The sequence below is a fragment of the Antennarius striatus genome, chromosome 11, assembly GCF_040054535.1.
Source record: "Antennarius striatus isolate MH-2024 chromosome 11, ASM4005453v1, whole genome shotgun sequence".
In the NCBI taxonomy this organism is placed as follows: domain Eukaryota; kingdom Metazoa; phylum Chordata; class Actinopteri; order Lophiiformes; family Antennariidae; genus Antennarius; species Antennarius striatus.
The window spans coordinates 99,596-115,114 of NC_090786.1; the positions used below are offsets into that span (position 1 = coordinate 99,596).

Here is a 15,519-nt window from a genome sequence, read left to right on the forward strand (position 1 = left end):
ATCAATCAACCTGCATTTGAATGGCTTTTAATCCCACCAGCAGACATTCCAAAGCGCTTTAACAGACAGACAAACCCAACAGGACTCTTCTTGTTGCTCCTCTCTCCTCTCCTCTCTCACTGCAGCGTTTAAACCAGCAGACGTCGCGTTGCCGCTTGGTCGATTTTAATATGTCAGAATCACACAGGTGAGTCTCGTGATGAGAAACTTGCGCGAGTGTCTCGCGCAAAATCAAACCATAATGGAGATTTTCGGGTTCAACATTTAAGTGCAGAAATGTGCATTTAAAGCTTGTGTCCAAGAGACGCACACTGTCTGATGATCATGCATCCCTGTCAAAAAATGTGGATGTCACAACTTGAATTTCCCTCAGGGCAGAATTTCCCGTGTGATATAGACTTTACTTAGGCTTTCTCTGTCTAAATAAAGTTCAGTTTTACTAAATTTACCTAGCTGAAGGCAGTCTGCTTCTACCTTTTGCACCTGCGCGAAGGGTGGACTGAGTACTGTTGACCCACACTGAGAATATTGTTGGGTGCTGGAAGAAGCACTGTGATTGGCTCCTGAAACAAACTATTGTGTCTTCTGATGTGGAGGTATGGCCACTTGGGGCTAAACGTGTCCATATCTTTGGAAGAGGGGAGTCAAGAAGTCAAGAAGCTCTGCGGTGGCAGTGTGCCGAACGTGGATGACGTTGGCCTGCAGGCTCTATTCGTTAGGCTGTCTTGGTTTACAGTGCTTTCCAGTGTCACCTGGTAGATGTAGACCGGGGTGTCCAAACAAGGCACACGTGAAACTGGCCCTTGACTGTCTTGTAATTTGTAGTTTCACCACTGCCGGAGCCACCCATATTCACTGATGACTAATCAATACAGCAGCTTCTCCCTCTGAATTAATCAATGAGAAATGCTGCAAGAGAAGACCAGAAATGGCAGAATCAAAGAAAGTGAGATGGTGACTTCATCAAACAGTCTCTCTCTGAAGTCACTGAATAATGTGCCCAGAAAAGACGAGAGAAACCAGCAGCATCAGCATGAGCATGTCCAGGAACAGTTGTGTGTTGAATCCAAGACTTGTCTGCTAACTCAAACCACCAAGCAGCTGTTTGTCACATTACTGGATGGCCTGTGATGACATCACAGACAGAACAGACATTTGTCAACAGGCACTTCATGACAACCTTTGCATTACGGAATAGCTGCTTGATCTCAGGAGTCACAACAACAAGTAAAGACATTTTGAAGCTGTGTCAGACACAATCACCAAAATGAAACTTCAATGGAACACACTGTGGAATGACAACAGAGCAATTAACACAATTAAAGGAAGGGAAACAATTACACACACGCAAACACACACAAGCCACAGGCCATGCCGTTGGGGGGACCAGCACCCAGGCTGGCAAGTGTGTTGGGCTCAGTGTTCACATGTGAGAAAACACGATGTCTCTAAAGGCTGAAGAAAATAAAATTGACAACGACTGACAGCATCTCTGTGGCGTCATGTCTCACGTCTGCTAGCCTCCAGTCCAAAGCACAGCATCGCTACCCCCACTCAAAACAGTTCTGGTCCATCATATGCCGGACTGGAGGGCATCAGGGTTTGGGTTGGGGACACCAATTTGCTCAGCCTGTCAAGGATCCCACAACATTCTGGAAGGTGAGCTCCGATGGATCGTCCAACCTTGGATTTAGGAGAAAATGTGGATTTGGCGTGGGATGATGTACAAATTCATCACCCTTGCAGGTCTGTTTTGGGAGTGATGGGAGTTTCATCTTTCAGTTTCGTTTTGTAAGTCTAAAGAAGGCTCATCCGGGGCTCTGCAGGAGTATGGGGTACAACAGTGTCTTTAGAAGACATGAGTTATCCCACACTCTCAGCACTAGTCACGCATTTTCTCAGTGGCTGATGGGTCTTCAAAGGTAGTCCTGGTTGCCTACATCTCCTGTTCACGTGTAGCCTACACACAGTCTCCATCAGTGGTCTCACTAGAACAACAGTCTCCATCAGTGGTCTCCCTAGAACAACAGTCTCCATCAGTGGTCTCCCTAGAACAACAGTCTCCATCAGTGGTCTCCCTAGAACAACAGTCTCCATCAGTGGTCTCATTATAGAACAAGTCTCCATCAGTGGTCTTCCTAGAACAACAGTCTCCATCAGTGGTCTCAATGGAACAAAAATCTCCATCAGTGGTCAAACTAGAACGACAGGCATACTTTATTGTTTGCAGGACGGAAGTGAGTATGTAGGTGGGTAGGTAGGTAGGGGAAGGTAGGTGGGTAGGGTAGGTAGGCGCGTGGGTCGGTAGGTCGTAGGTTGTACCTCTGGAGAGCCTGATTTTAAGTCTGAACTCCTTGAACAGCTGTTGTCATCTCAGGATCCAAACTAAGGCTCGAGTCTGTTCCTATTAGGTGAACCAGGAGGACTGCCCCTCACTCGGAATGGGACGCACCTCGTCTGCTCCCCCTGGAACTGTTCCGATGCCGTCCCCCGATAGGAGCGGTCTGGTCGAACGCTTCCTGGACTGTCCCGTCTGCCAGGCCCCCTATCCCGTCAGCTGCTATAAAGAGTTGCTGAACCACCGGTGTAGCCAACAGAAACGTTATGTTTATGGTTAGAAGAGGTTTGGTTGGTAACATTGATTCAAACACGCATCGTGTCATCATCATCATCATACATGAACGTTTATCACTGAGCTTCACTAACAGTTCACATGACCAGCAGAGATGGGCTCCACGTGACATGTGTTTAACCTCCAGACCCACCAGAGTAACGATTATTCTGTCATTAATTAGTGCGTTATGACGTTAGCTCAGTCACTAATTGGTGTGTTATAACGTTACTTTGGTCATTAACTAGTAGTGCGTTATGACGTTACCTTGGTGAGGAGGATGCTGTTGCTCTCCGGAAGCTCCGCGCTCATCAGGAGGCCGCGAGGGGGCGCTGACGTGCAGAGTCCTACCTCTAAACCGACAAGCGAAGAAGACGCCTCCCTGCGCATGCGTAAAAGCGTGTGCGTTTCAGGCGGGCCAATTCAAAGTGTAAACAAGATGGATTTGATCGGCGCGCTGCGGCTTCTACGGTTGGATCGCATCCCACAGGGTAAATGCGATCGTGGCTGTTGGGGAATCGATACTTTCTATTGATCTGATGCTCAGAGATGAACTCCAGTCGCAACATTCCAGTTTGTTACCGATAAGAGGACAATTCTCTAATTATAGCGGCCTGAAGAGGCGCCGTCTATACGCTGGTGTTAGCGAGGGAGGGAGCGGATTATAAACTAGACGTGTTGTCTGTATGTTAGCAATATGTTAGCAATATGTTAGCAATATGTTAGCAATATGTTAGCAATATGTTATCAATATGTTAGCGCTATGTTAGCAATGTGTTATCAATAGCGCTATGTTAGCAATATGTCATCAATATGTTATCAATATGTTAGCGCTATGTTATCAGTGTGTTAGCGGTATGTTAATACAGTACTGTAGTATGTTAGCAGTATGATATTAATATGTTAGTATGTTATACATGTTATCTGTATGTTAGTAGTATGTTATTTATACATGTTATCTGTATGTTAGTAGTATGTTATTTATACAGGTTATCTGTATGTTAGCTAAAAGAGTAGAAACATTAGCAGTTATCTAGACCAACGTTAAACTGTCAGTAACTGGTGTAAAGTTTAACAAGTTCTCTATATAATATAGTCATGATTAAGTGCTATATAAATAAAACTTGATTGATTGATGATACACAGTATAGAAAGAGACAGGATTAAAATACATGTAGATAATAGTAATAATATATAGACAGACAGGATTAAAATACATGTAGATAATAGTAATAATATATAGACAGACAGGATTAAATACACTCATGAACACCATTAGTCTTCATCCACTGGACGTTTAATGGGGAGATAAGACAATAGACGGTTGTTGTGTCTTTACTTTGTTCTCCTCATGTTATCTTTAAATGTCCGTCTCTTTAAATACAACATGTCTATTTTACAACTCTTCTTTCTTAGTTTAATCTCTAACAATTGATCGTAGATCTGAAATAAACAACCTTTTCACTTAATCAATTCCAAATTATTATTCTGGTAATGCTGAAATACTTTCCAGAACCAAAGGAAAAGAATTTCCTCTTATCAAATGTGAGTATTTTCTTTACGATTAAATACATTTTACAAGCATAGGATTCCTGCATCGTGCAGATGAATCAGTAAGCAGCAGATATTTACTGATGCTTTTCTGAAGGGAAACTAGTGCCATCCAAATGGAGACGCTCACATGTTCGAATATCAACCAGATCCCTGTCAGGCACAAAGTTCTGGAATCCTGTCCCTGGTGCTGTTGTTTATCTTCAGGTCATAATTCTTGTGCTTTCCAGCTTGGGTGGACGTGGTGTGGAGTTTAGAGTTCACAGAGACGGAGCCACTGGATGGCAGCGTGGACGATGAGCTCTCAGCGGGTGGAGCCACGGCCTTTAGAGCCCTGCACCAGAGCCTGCTGGGATACGCTGCAGGCAGAGCCGGGTCACAGGTGAGACCGACTAAAGGTCACTGCTGTTCAAGGTTCATTTCACCTGGAGAGCGTTTATATTCTTATTTATATATTTACATCACTACTAGATTGACTTCATGCTTTATTTGACCTGTCTGCATTTGTTTTCTCAAGTGAACTAAATCAAAGTTAATGCAAATGCATACGATTTCCACAGAGTTACGACCAGGTACAACGTACCGTCTCCTTTAGAGTTGGATAAGATGAGCCTTTATTTGTCCCACAATGAGGAAATGTTCAGTTACATCAGCAGCAGTCAGTGAATGGAAGAACAGGATAGACAGCGAGTAAGATCAGTAAATAAGAGCAGTTCAAAGTGAGTAATGAAACAAATACAAGTGCAGAGAGTGGAGCACACAGCTGTGTTGTCATGGTGATGCTGAGGCGGGTGTGGTGAAGCAGCTCAGCAGACTCTGTGTTGACCTGCAGGGCGTCTGGGCGGTTCTGGGGGAACACGGCGTGTCCATTCGGTCGCTGGTGGCCCTGCTCTCTTATTTTGTGCTGAGGGCCAAAGCGAAAGGGGCCGATGTCCCGCAGAGAGTGATGGGCTTGAACGCTGCCGCCGTCTACCTGCTGCTTCTGGCCATCCCAGGTGAGAAACGCACACCTGAGGGCATCTGCTCTCACGTTAACGCTGCAGCAGTTCAGTCTGGTGTTGACACAGGAAGTTGATTCCTGGTGTGTGTCCCTGAGATCTGACAAACACTTCCCTTACTGACAAAACGCTTTGAGTTTGGAAAGAAAAAAATATCCAGAAACCCACAATAAGTGAAGTTCCGCTCGTCACGCCGGCATCTGGACTTGACCGTCTGGTGTCCAGTGAGCCTCAGGTTTCTGCTGCGTGAGTCCTTTCCTGGAGTCTGGGTCGTGTCCATCTGACCTCACCCGTGTGCAGTGTTTAGTTCAGATGCGTGTGTGTTTTTTCTCCAGGGAGCATCGCCAGCAGGGCGTTCCATCAGGTTCTCCTGGACACCTGTGCAGACCTGACCTCTCACTGCTGGCCTCAAGAACCTGGAAAGAAGCGCAAAAAGGACGTTCTGAAGAGTTCTGCTGGGAAACGCTCCAAACCACAGCAGAAAGACTCTCCAGAGGTGAAGTGACCCACAGGGGGCGCTGTAGCACGCTTTAACTCTGTTTCTGAAGAGCTTGTGTTGAGTTCTGTTCTCTCCTACCTGTGTGTTCTGGTCTGTCGGTCTCACACAGGTGGGTGTTGGTGAAACACCACTGCAGTGAGGAGAACGCAGAAGTTACTGTTCCTTTAACCCTCAGGTGGACGTAGATGAGGAGGAGGAGGAGGAGGAAGAAGAGGAGGTTTGTTTCTCTGACCAGGACCTGGTGAAGCTAAGGGATGCTGTGGTGGTTCTGGTCCAAAGCCTCCTCAGACTCCTGCAGATGTTGTCGCTTAAAGACACGCCCCAGAGCGCCAGCAGCTGCACCCAGGTGAAGAACGCCTCCATCAGCCCCACCACATGGTGGCGCTCTGGAACGTCTTCACCTCTCTGTTCCTCTGCAGGTCTTCATCAGACTGCTGTACTTTGAGCCGGTGTCTGGGCAGCTCGTCTTCACCGCTGGACGGTGAGTTCATCAACTCAGAGCGGAGAAGGTCTGAGGAGGAGGAGCTGAACTGATATTCTGTCTCCATAGAGATGTCACCACCCTGAGGAGCATCCCTGAGATGGCCCTCCACGGCCTGGAGCTGCTCTGCTCCGCCCGGCACGGAGACCAGACAGAGGTAGGGGTCAACGGGCACGGAGACCAGACAGAGGTAGGGGCCAACGGGCACAGAGACCAGACAGAGGTAGGGGCCAACGGGCACAGAGACCAGACAGAGGTAGGGGCCAACGGGCACAGAGACCAGACAGAGGTAGGGGCCAACGGGCACAGAGACCAGACAGAGGTAGGGGCCAACAGTCAGGGCCCAGAGGGGCCGACAGACAGGGCCCAGAGGGGCCGACAAGCAGGGCCCAGAGGGGCCTGGTTTCCTGTCACTGAAGCTTCAGGCAAACGTTTTGATTGGTTGGATGTAACACTGACAGTCTAATCTGACCTGGGGGGTCTGTTCTCCAGTCCCTCAGGAGGGTGTTCCACCAGCTCCTCTACGTCATCCTGATGATGAAGAGGAGCAGCCAGGGGGGCCCGTCACTGCTGGCCCCCAGCCAGGCCACACTGTCCACCCGAGACCAGGCCATTCACTTCATCTGGTGGGCATCTGACCTCTGATCCAGGCCTCCCATTGGCTGCTCAGGTGTCTGTGCTTCTTCTCATTGGTCCGTTTTGTTCCAGTCACCTGGTGGAGGAGCAGAAGGAGCTGGCTGCCCCCCTCCTGCAGGTCCTCCTGCAGCGCCTCTGTGTGCAGGTCAGTCCGTGTGATTGATTAGTGGTTGATGTGTGACACGCTGTGCGGTGTGATTGATTATTGACTGATGTGTGACACACACTGCTGTGTTCAGATGGTGGAGCGCAGTGAGTTCAGGAGCCATGGCGCCCAGTCTGTGGGTCTGCTGACGTCCCAGATGGAGGGGGGGGACTACGCCTGCTTCACCCGCTGGCTGTGGAGGTTCTCCAGGAGCTCCAAGGTGAGGCGGGTCACCTGATGACAGTCTGATGAAGACAGGAGGGTGTTTACTCAATCGGGCGTGTTGATGCCGATCGGGCGTATTGATGACGGTGGTGTGACTCGTGCAGATGGTGCACCGCCTGTTCTCCGTGGACGTGGTGATGGTCTTGCTGGAGCAGCCAGAGCGACACTGGGGGGAACGTCCCGATCCGGAGCTGGCCCACTTCCTGCCTCACAGGTTCCTGATCCAGAACGTCCTGTTTGCCCGGCGGGGGGACGCCTCCCCCACCGTCAGGGGACATGTGCTGGCCTGCCTGGCCCAGTGTCTGGAGCTGCCGTCCCTCAACGTCACCCAGGCCGTCCACAACCTGTTCTCTGCCAGTGAGACCAATCAATCTAGCAATCAATCAATCAATCACCCTTTACTAATACAGCTGGCGTCATTCAGAGGAATGCTGGGAAGTGTTTCTAACAGTGAACTGTCTGCTCTGTTCAGCTGGAGCCCAGACGGAGCTGGAGGGGGACACCACTGCTGGTAGGCTGTAGTGTATGGTGACCACACGGACCAGAGGGTCAGAGGTCAGAGTTCTAACCCCTCCTACTTTGTCAGGAGCTGCCAGCTCCCAGAGGACCTACAGCACGCTGCCCTTCAGGACGGTGGAGCTTAGCACCACGCACGGCGCCAGCTGTGACGGTGACTGGCCTCATCTGATCTGTTGTGACGCACGAGGCGCTGCACTGTTCACTAATGGTGTAAATGAATGTTCTGATGCAGTCAAGGAGAACCTGGCTCTGGTCCTGCGCCGTGTGGGAGACTCCAGTACGAACGTGAGGAAGTCGGCTCTACAGGTACGCCACTGGTGAACACGCTCACTGGTGCCATTCACCGGGGCCATGTGGGAGGTGTCTGCAGACGACCTTTGACCTCTGTTCTGGTTGTCCAGGCCCTGGTGGGTCTCCTGAAACATGACGTGATCCCCCTGAGCCCGGAGAACCTGGAGCGGCTGTGGGAGCGCAGCAGAGACCTGGCGGTGTCGGTGAAGAAGAAGGCTCTGCAGTGTGTGGGGGAGCTGCTGGCGGTGAGTGTGAGGTGGTGGGGGCTGCGGTTGGGCCCGCCAGAGCCCTGCTGCTGCTGACGCCCTCCTGTCTCCAGGTGAAGCCGGGATGCAGCGCGGTGCAGGAGGCGTGGCTGCGGGGCGTGCTGCCCGCCGTGGTGGACGCCGAGGGCTCGGTGCAGGAGAAGGCCCTGGAGGCTCTGGACCAGGTGCTGCTGCAGCAGCTCACACCGTACTCTAGGGGGCGCCACCTGGACGCCAGTCAGCAGCTGACCTGGGACCTGCTGGGGCTGCTCTGTCACCAGTGCCAGGACCTCAGGTCAGACCCCCCCATCAGTGCCTCTGGTGTGTGACTGAAGGGGGTGTTAATGGTGTTTCTGTGGCAGCCGGTATTTCAGCAGGGCCTTCACCATCTGGACCAATCAGAAGAGGTTTTCAGCTGCGTTTGTGAGCAGCCTGCTGTCGCACACTGAGGTCCCTCACGCCGACGGCGCCTGGCTGCTGCTGTCCAAGGTCGCCGCCTCCGCATCACCACTGTCACCACTGTCCTGTGAGAAGATCCTGGACGCCTGGGACCACATGATCAGGTGACACGCCCTCAGATCAGTCACACGCCCTCAGATCAATCACACATCCTCAGATCAGTCACACGCCCTCAGATCGATCACACGCCCTCAGATCAATCACACGCCCTCAGATCAGTCACACGTCCTCGGATCAATCACACGCCCTCAGATCGATCACACGCCCTCAGATCAATCACACGTCCTCAGATCAATCACACGCCCTCAGATCAGTCACACGCCCTCAGATCAGTCACACGCCCTCAGATCAATCACACATCCTCAGATCAGTCACACGCCCTCAGATCAATCACACGCCCTCAGATCAGTCACACGCCCTCAGATCAATCACACGTCCTCAGATCAATCACACGTCCTCAGATCAATCACACACCCTCAGATCGATCAAACGCCCTCAGATCAATCACACGTCCTCAGATCAATCACACACCCTCAGATCAAACGCCCTCAGATCAGTCACGCGTCCTCGGATCAATCACACGTCCTCAGATCAATCACACACCCTCAGATCGATCACACGCCCTCAGATCAATCACACGCCCTCAGATCAATCACACGTCCTCAGATCAATCACACACCCTCAGATCAGTCACACGTCCTCGGATCAATCACACGCCCTCAGATCAATCACACACCCTCAGATCAATCACACACCCTCAGATCAAACGCCCTCAGATCAGTCACATGTCCTCGGATCAATCACACGCCCTCAGATCAATCACACACCCTCAGATCAAATGCCCTCAGATCAATCACACACCCTCAGATCAATCACACGTCCTCAGATCAGTCACACGTCCTCGGATCAATCACACGCCTTCAGATCATTCCCACACCAGGCTCAGCCCCCCCATCTGACTCAAAGGACTCTGATTGGTCCGTAGCTCCGGGGGCGTGAGTGTGACGACCTGCTGTCACGTCCTGAGTGTGGTGGGGGACGTCGCTTCTGGTCTGGATGGAGATACCCGGGGCAGGCTCGTTCGTGAGTGTGTGGGGAGTGGTGGGTGGGGTCGCGACCCCCAGGAGGACCCTAACGCCCTCTGACCTCCAGGTGACCTGATGTCCTGGCTGAGGAGCTTTTCCCTGCCTCTGGAGCTGATCTCGGCGGCGGTGGAGACCCTCCATCAGATCGGTAGCAGCGAAGACCTGAAGCAGACGCAGGTTGGGCTAACAGGAAGTGAGAACGCCACACGGCTCCCACACTTCCTGGTCGTGTCTCATTGGTGCAGAGGAGTGTGTGTCTTCTCCATGGTGCTGTGGTTTGTGTCCAGGCGTTCCTGGAGCAGCACTGTGGGGAGCTGGTGTCCACCAGCGAGGACTTCCTGTCCAGGATCCTCCTGAACCAAGACGGAGCCCAGAACCTGAACCAGGACCTGATGGTGAGGACACCACCATTTACTCTGGTTCTCACAGGGTTAAGCACACCTTTAAAACATTGGTCATGTGACGCCCAGGAGATAGCCGTTAACCCTTCGGCTGCCAGAACATCATCACCACACGTCACATTATCATGTTCTGTTCTGAGGACACGACTGAACGACGTCCTCTGGTGAACAACCCCCCAGATTCACAGTCGTGGTGACACGCGTGTCAGCACTGATTTGGGTTCATGCAGACAAACGTGGAGGCACAGGGGGGTTGCAGGGGGCGAGGTGGGGGGGGAACGGTGCAGGGGGCAGTGCTGTCGCCACACAGCAGGGTGGTTCCTGCTTGTATGTTGCCGTGTTCTCCCATGTCGCGTGGCTTCTCTGGTTTCCTCCCCCCTCCAGGATATGCTTCAGGTGATTGGTCCGTAGGTGTGTGTGTTTGTCTACATGTGCACTGGTGTTGCGTCCGGAGTGTCCCCTGCTTCAGCAGGTGATGTTTGAGTCAGACTCTCTCTCCTCAGGTGAGACACCTGCACACTCTGGGTGTGGCTTCCCTCCAGTGTCCCGCCCGCGTCAGCAGGAGGACCAGGCTGCTGGTGGAGTCCATCCTCACCACACACTCCGACCAGCTGTCAGGTAGGGGGGGGGGGCAGCCCCATGATCCTCAGGGCCCCCCCCACAGGAAACACAGCACTCTAGAGCAGCATGGAGAAAGTTAAACATGGTCCCTGACCCCAAATCTGACCCCTAATCCCAAATCTGACCCTGACATGTTTTTCATGTTGACAGGAAACCAGGAGGAGCTTCCAGCCTCACTTCCTGTCACCCAGTTCAAGACCAACTCTCTGCCCACCAAAGTACGAGCCCACGGGGTCATCACCTTAGGTGTGTGTTCTACCGCTGGTGTTTGTTCTACCTATGCAAGTGCACGTCCTCCATTTAGGATGTGTATTAATGATGTACGTATATTATGATGCATATTAATGATGTCCATTCCTGGTCACTTGTGGGGGGGCTCAGGGAAGCTGTGTCTGCAGCATGAGGACCTGGCCCAGAGGTTCCTGCCGGTGTTGGCCCGGGAGCTGGAGGTGGGCTCCGAGGTGGCCGTGAGGAACAACGTGGTGGTGATCATGTGTGACCTGTGTGTCCGCTACACCAACATGGTGGATCACTACATCCCCAACATCTCCGCCTGTCTGGGGGACGCTGAGGCCATCATCAGGGAGAACGCCCTCATCATGCTGACCAACCTGCTGCAGGTGAGAGGTGGAGCCAACACGCTGGATGGTCCTGTGGTCAGGAGAACGTGTCTGATGTTCTGTGGTCAGGAGAACGTGTGATGTTCTGTGGTCAGGAGAACGTGTCTGATGTTCTGTGGTCAGGAGAACGTGTCTGATGTTCTGGTCAGGAGAACGTGTCTGATGTTCTGTGGTCAGGAGAACGTGTCTGATGTTCTGTGGTCAGGAGAACGTGTCTGATGTTCTGTGGTCAGGAGAACGTGTCTGATGTTCTGTGGTCAGGAGAACGTGTCTGATGTTCTGTGGTCAGGAGAACGTGTCTGATGTTCTGTGGTCAGGAGAACGTGTCTGATGTTCTGTGGGTTCCTCCAGGAGGAGTACGTGAAGTGGAAGGGTTCTCTGTTCTTCCGGTTCCTGGTGGCGCTGGTGGACCCGGTTCCTTCCATCTCCAGGTGAGTCACCACACAGACGTCAGGAAGACCTTCTCACCTGGCTCCACACTGAGTAACATGACCTGTGGTCGTCCAGTCCTCTTTGTTGGTTGGTGCTGCTTGTGTTGCTTTGGTGTGGTGAGACCCAATCACAGCATCTTCCTGCCCCCCCCAGCCTGTGTGAGTACTGCCTCCTCCACGTGCTGCTGAAGACCAACCCCCCCGTGTTCAGCCAGAACTTCATCGAGTGCATCTTCTACTTCAACGCCTACGACCGACATCCGTCCTACAACAGGTTCCCCCAGAGCCACAGGTAGCACCGGGGGGGGGCCTCCACTTCCTGTTCTTGTGCTGATGACTCATCAATGCTGACCCCCCCACAGAGTGAAGGCGGGGCTGTCCCTGAGGGGGGCGCTGCACGCCGACAAGAGGTTCCGTATCTACCGCTTCCTGCTGAAGCACATGACCGACGCCCAACGCTTCAGCGTCACCCACAGAATCAGCCAGACCGTCCTCAGTGAGCCCACCCACAATGCACCGCTGCACACCACCCACAATGCACCGCTCCACACACACCACCCACAATGCACTGCTCCACACACACCACCCACAATGCACTGCTCCACACACACCACCCACAATGCACTGCTCCACACGACCCATAATCCCCTGCTCCACAGCAGCTGACTAGAGGAACTTCTTTTTTTTCCCAGCATGCTTTGCGGATGAGGAGCTGCCCCTGGATGAGGGCGGGGCTGAGCTCCTGTCAGAGACGTTCCGGGTGCTGAGTCTGGAGGAGATGAAGCTGAGGGTCATGTGTGCTGCAGGGGCGGAGCCAGAGGAGGACAACGCGGTTGCCATGGCAACGGCCGTCAAGCAGGCCGCCCACAGGAAGGTGGTGACGCAGGTGAGCAGAGCTGGACCAAACAAGCCCTCAGCATCACCCCCCCAGCACCAACCTCCTAGCATCACCCCCCTCTGGGCCTCCTGCCCCCCCACAGGTCCACAGGAGGGTCTTCCTGGAGAACACGGTTCCTCTCATCATCAGCCTGAAGAACCTGCTGGAGCAGAGACGCTCTCCTGTCCTCAGAGACCTCATGAACTACCTCCAGGTGAGGGGGGGGGGCTAGCAGTGATGCAGCACTGATGAAGATGATGAAGATGATGCTCTCTGTCAGGTGACCATGCAGGACTTTCGCTCTGAGGTGAAGAAGTTCTTCTCTGGGGACGAGCAGCTGGCAGTGGAGGTGGAGTTCACCCTGAAGGAGAAGGAGAGGGAGGAGGAGGGGCAGAGCCTGACCGACGGGGTCAGGACACACACACACACACACACACACACACACGGGGGGGGGTCAGTGAAGGCATCACGTTGTTGGTTCTGTCCTCAGGGCTCCAGGCCCCGCCTCCGGTTGGGCGTGGCCACACCCCAGCAGCGCCCCCCCACCCCCCCGTCTGCCAGGCTGGCCGGCACTGATAGGTAGGGTGTTGTTTCGCTGTCCGTGTTGGCTCAGTGCCACACACACACACACACACACACACACACACGTCAGTCACATGACTGTTGGTGCCTTTTCAGTGTTTTCAGCCGTGTGCAGAGATCCCGTGTTCCCGTGTTTCCTAAAGGAGCTGCGCCCAACAGAGCCATGAGCACCCCCAAAGGTGGGAGCTAAACACGCTACACACAGTAAACACGCTACACACAGTAAACACGCTACACACCCCCAGGTTTGGGTCTTTCCCCCACCAGAGACTCAGACGGATCTTTTTAGGATTGCAGAGTTGACACAGATTTGCTTGAAGGACTCCCTAACAGCTCTGCCCCCCTCCTGCCCCCCCCCCCCCCCACAGGTCTCGGGGTGAACGTGTCCTTTGATGAGGGGCTCAGCGCCATCTTCAGCGACCGGGGAACAAGTAAGTGTGTCACACCAACAGGAAGCAGCTCCTCCGAGGCTCCTCTAAAGCACGTTTGTGCCCCCCAGGTCCAACGCAGAACACCAGTGATGTTCAGGTGCAGCCAGGAGAACGGTGTGTCCACACACACACACAGATTGGAGATCTGTGCTGCCACAGGTTGTTGGTTTGAAACCCACATGCAGATTCTTCACATCTTTGTTCTGTTTTCCTTCAGAACTTCAGGTCGGCGGCGCTGGAACGTTCAGTCTCCTCTGCGCCACAGGAAGTGACCCGGTTCAGTCTCCTCTGCGCCACAGGAAGTGACCCGGTTCAGTCTCCTCTGCGCCACAGGAAGTGACCCGGTTCAGTCTCCTCTGCGCCACAGGAAGTGACGGTTCAGTCTCCTCTGCGCCACAGGAAGTGATAAAGTTTTGTTCACGTGTCTTTTGGAAATAAAGAGTTTATTCGACCACAGCGGGGCCAGTAATGGACAATCTAACAAATTTACATGTTCACCCACTGAAAAACGTAAGAGGTTTGTAATTTTCATCCTAGGAACACATCAAGCCTGAGACAGAATGTAAAAAAAAAAAAGGAAATCACGTTGTGTGATTTTTAAACAATCTATTTGTGAAAATTGGTGACCAATAAGTTGGGCATCCGGCAAAAGTTACTTTTAATACTTTGACCTCTGTCACTGCCAACCAAGGCTGCGTGGCAGAGGTTCCTGTGGTTCCTGACCTGTGGTTCCTGACCTGTGGATCGTTATCAGACAGGTTTCCTCTTTTTCTGGCCCAGGGAAGGAGGTTTTTACCCACAATGCCCCATTCATCTACCCGTTGATACAGACCAGTCTTCCTGTCCCTTTTACAGAGAAGCATCCCCAGAGCGTGATGTTTCCACCCCCACGCTTCACAGTAGGAACGGTGTTCTTGGGATGCAACTCAGCTTTCTTCTTCCTCCAAACACGGCGCGTGGTGTAAAACCCACAAAGTCCAGTTTGGTCTCCTCCCAGTCCTCCCAGTCCTCTGGACCGCCCAGATGGTCTTTGGTAGATTTAAGACAGGCCCTTACTTGTTTTTTGTTCAGTATGGGAACCTTTGGGCAATGCAGTACTTCACCTCATGATGGCGTAGTGTGTTACTTATGGTCATCTTTGTGGGGGTCCCAGCTGTCTCCAAAGCACTGACCAGTTCCCGCCGTGTGGGTCTAGGATGATGACTCACTGTTCTCCAGATCATTCCAACCCCATGAGGTGAGATCTTGCAGGGAGCTTGAAGGAATATCGGTGTCATTGTTGAGTTTCTTCTTAAGTGAGCAGCATTTAAACCCTGTGATCATTGTCTCCCCCCGAGGTTTGTTCTCCAGGTTTATTACTCAGGATACTGGAAGTAAACATTATCAAGACCTCTTCACCTTTAGGGTTAGAAGAACTTTAAGTGAACCCGTTTCACTGGATTTATCCTACACACACACACTTTGTCCTTTTGTTGAACTGTAGAGGAGGTCCTCTCACAACATTCAGTCAACACCTGCTAAATAAGCTCAGTTTCCTGCCTCTGAAGATGTGGTTTATGGACCTTGAGGTTATCATGCATTCACCATGTTTCTAAGACTGTCCCTTTGAATTTACCAGTAACCCTGTAAAGGAGTCATGTGACGTCATGATGTCTTGAATAGTGTATTGAGATGAGAACTGGTCCTTCTCATCACGTGCACAGATGTTTGTTGTGTTGGAGAACGACCCAGAGCTCTGTTCAGTAAAGTACCACCAACTTCAACCATCGTCTCCAGAGTCATCTGTTTACCCTGACCATCAAACCAACGCG

At 52.2% G+C, this 15,519-nt stretch overlaps 1 protein-coding gene across 2 annotated transcripts; it reads left to right on the plus strand.

Annotated features, from left to right (window-relative positions):
- Positions 1 to 3,018: 3,018 nt before the first annotated feature.
- Positions 3,019 to 15,457, plus strand: ncapd3 (non-SMC condensin II complex, subunit D3). 2 transcript variants are annotated; one of them, XM_068328179.1, is made up of 34 exons: positions 3,019 to 3,102; positions 4,393 to 4,544; positions 4,995 to 5,157; positions 5,496 to 5,656; positions 5,835 to 6,005; positions 6,079 to 6,140; positions 6,210 to 6,330; positions 6,633 to 6,766; positions 6,849 to 6,921; positions 7,016 to 7,141; positions 7,251 to 7,503; positions 7,619 to 7,657; positions 7,733 to 7,816; positions 7,898 to 7,971; positions 8,067 to 8,201; positions 8,276 to 8,496; positions 8,564 to 8,764; positions 9,646 to 9,743; positions 9,813 to 9,922; positions 10,033 to 10,140; positions 10,650 to 10,764; positions 10,918 to 11,013; positions 11,149 to 11,387; positions 11,739 to 11,818; positions 11,973 to 12,110; positions 12,181 to 12,314; positions 12,511 to 12,704; positions 12,799 to 12,909; positions 12,976 to 13,104; positions 13,186 to 13,274; positions 13,374 to 13,456; positions 13,646 to 13,708; positions 13,777 to 13,822; positions 13,926 to 15,457. In XM_068328179.1, exons 1-34 carry the CDS (start codon positions 3,051 to 3,053, stop codon positions 13,978 to 13,980), a joined length of 4,110 nt encoding a protein of 1,369 aa, XP_068184280.1. In that variant the 5' UTR covers positions 3,019 to 3,050; the 3' UTR covers positions 13,981 to 15,457. The 2 variants fall into 2 exon arrangements, with proteins under 2 accessions (XP_068184280.1, XP_068184281.1); XM_068328180.1 differs by having other exon boundaries at positions 6,210 to 6,297.
- The last annotated feature ends 62 nt before the right edge of the window (positions 15,458 to 15,519 follow it).

Coding starts and splice junctions, on each gene's coding strand:
- ncapd3 (XM_068328179.1), top strand. CDS start 3,051: ATGGATTTGATCGGCGCGCTGCGGCTTCTACGGTTGGATCGCATCCCA. Junction 3,103..4,392: donor GTTGGATCGCATCCCACAGG/GTAAATGCGATC, acceptor TGTGCTTTCCAG/CTTGGGTGGACGTGGTGTGG. Junction 13,275..13,373: donor AGGCTGGCCGGCACTGATAG/GTAGGGTGTTGT, acceptor GTGCCTTTTCAG/TGTTTTCAGCCGTGTGCAGA.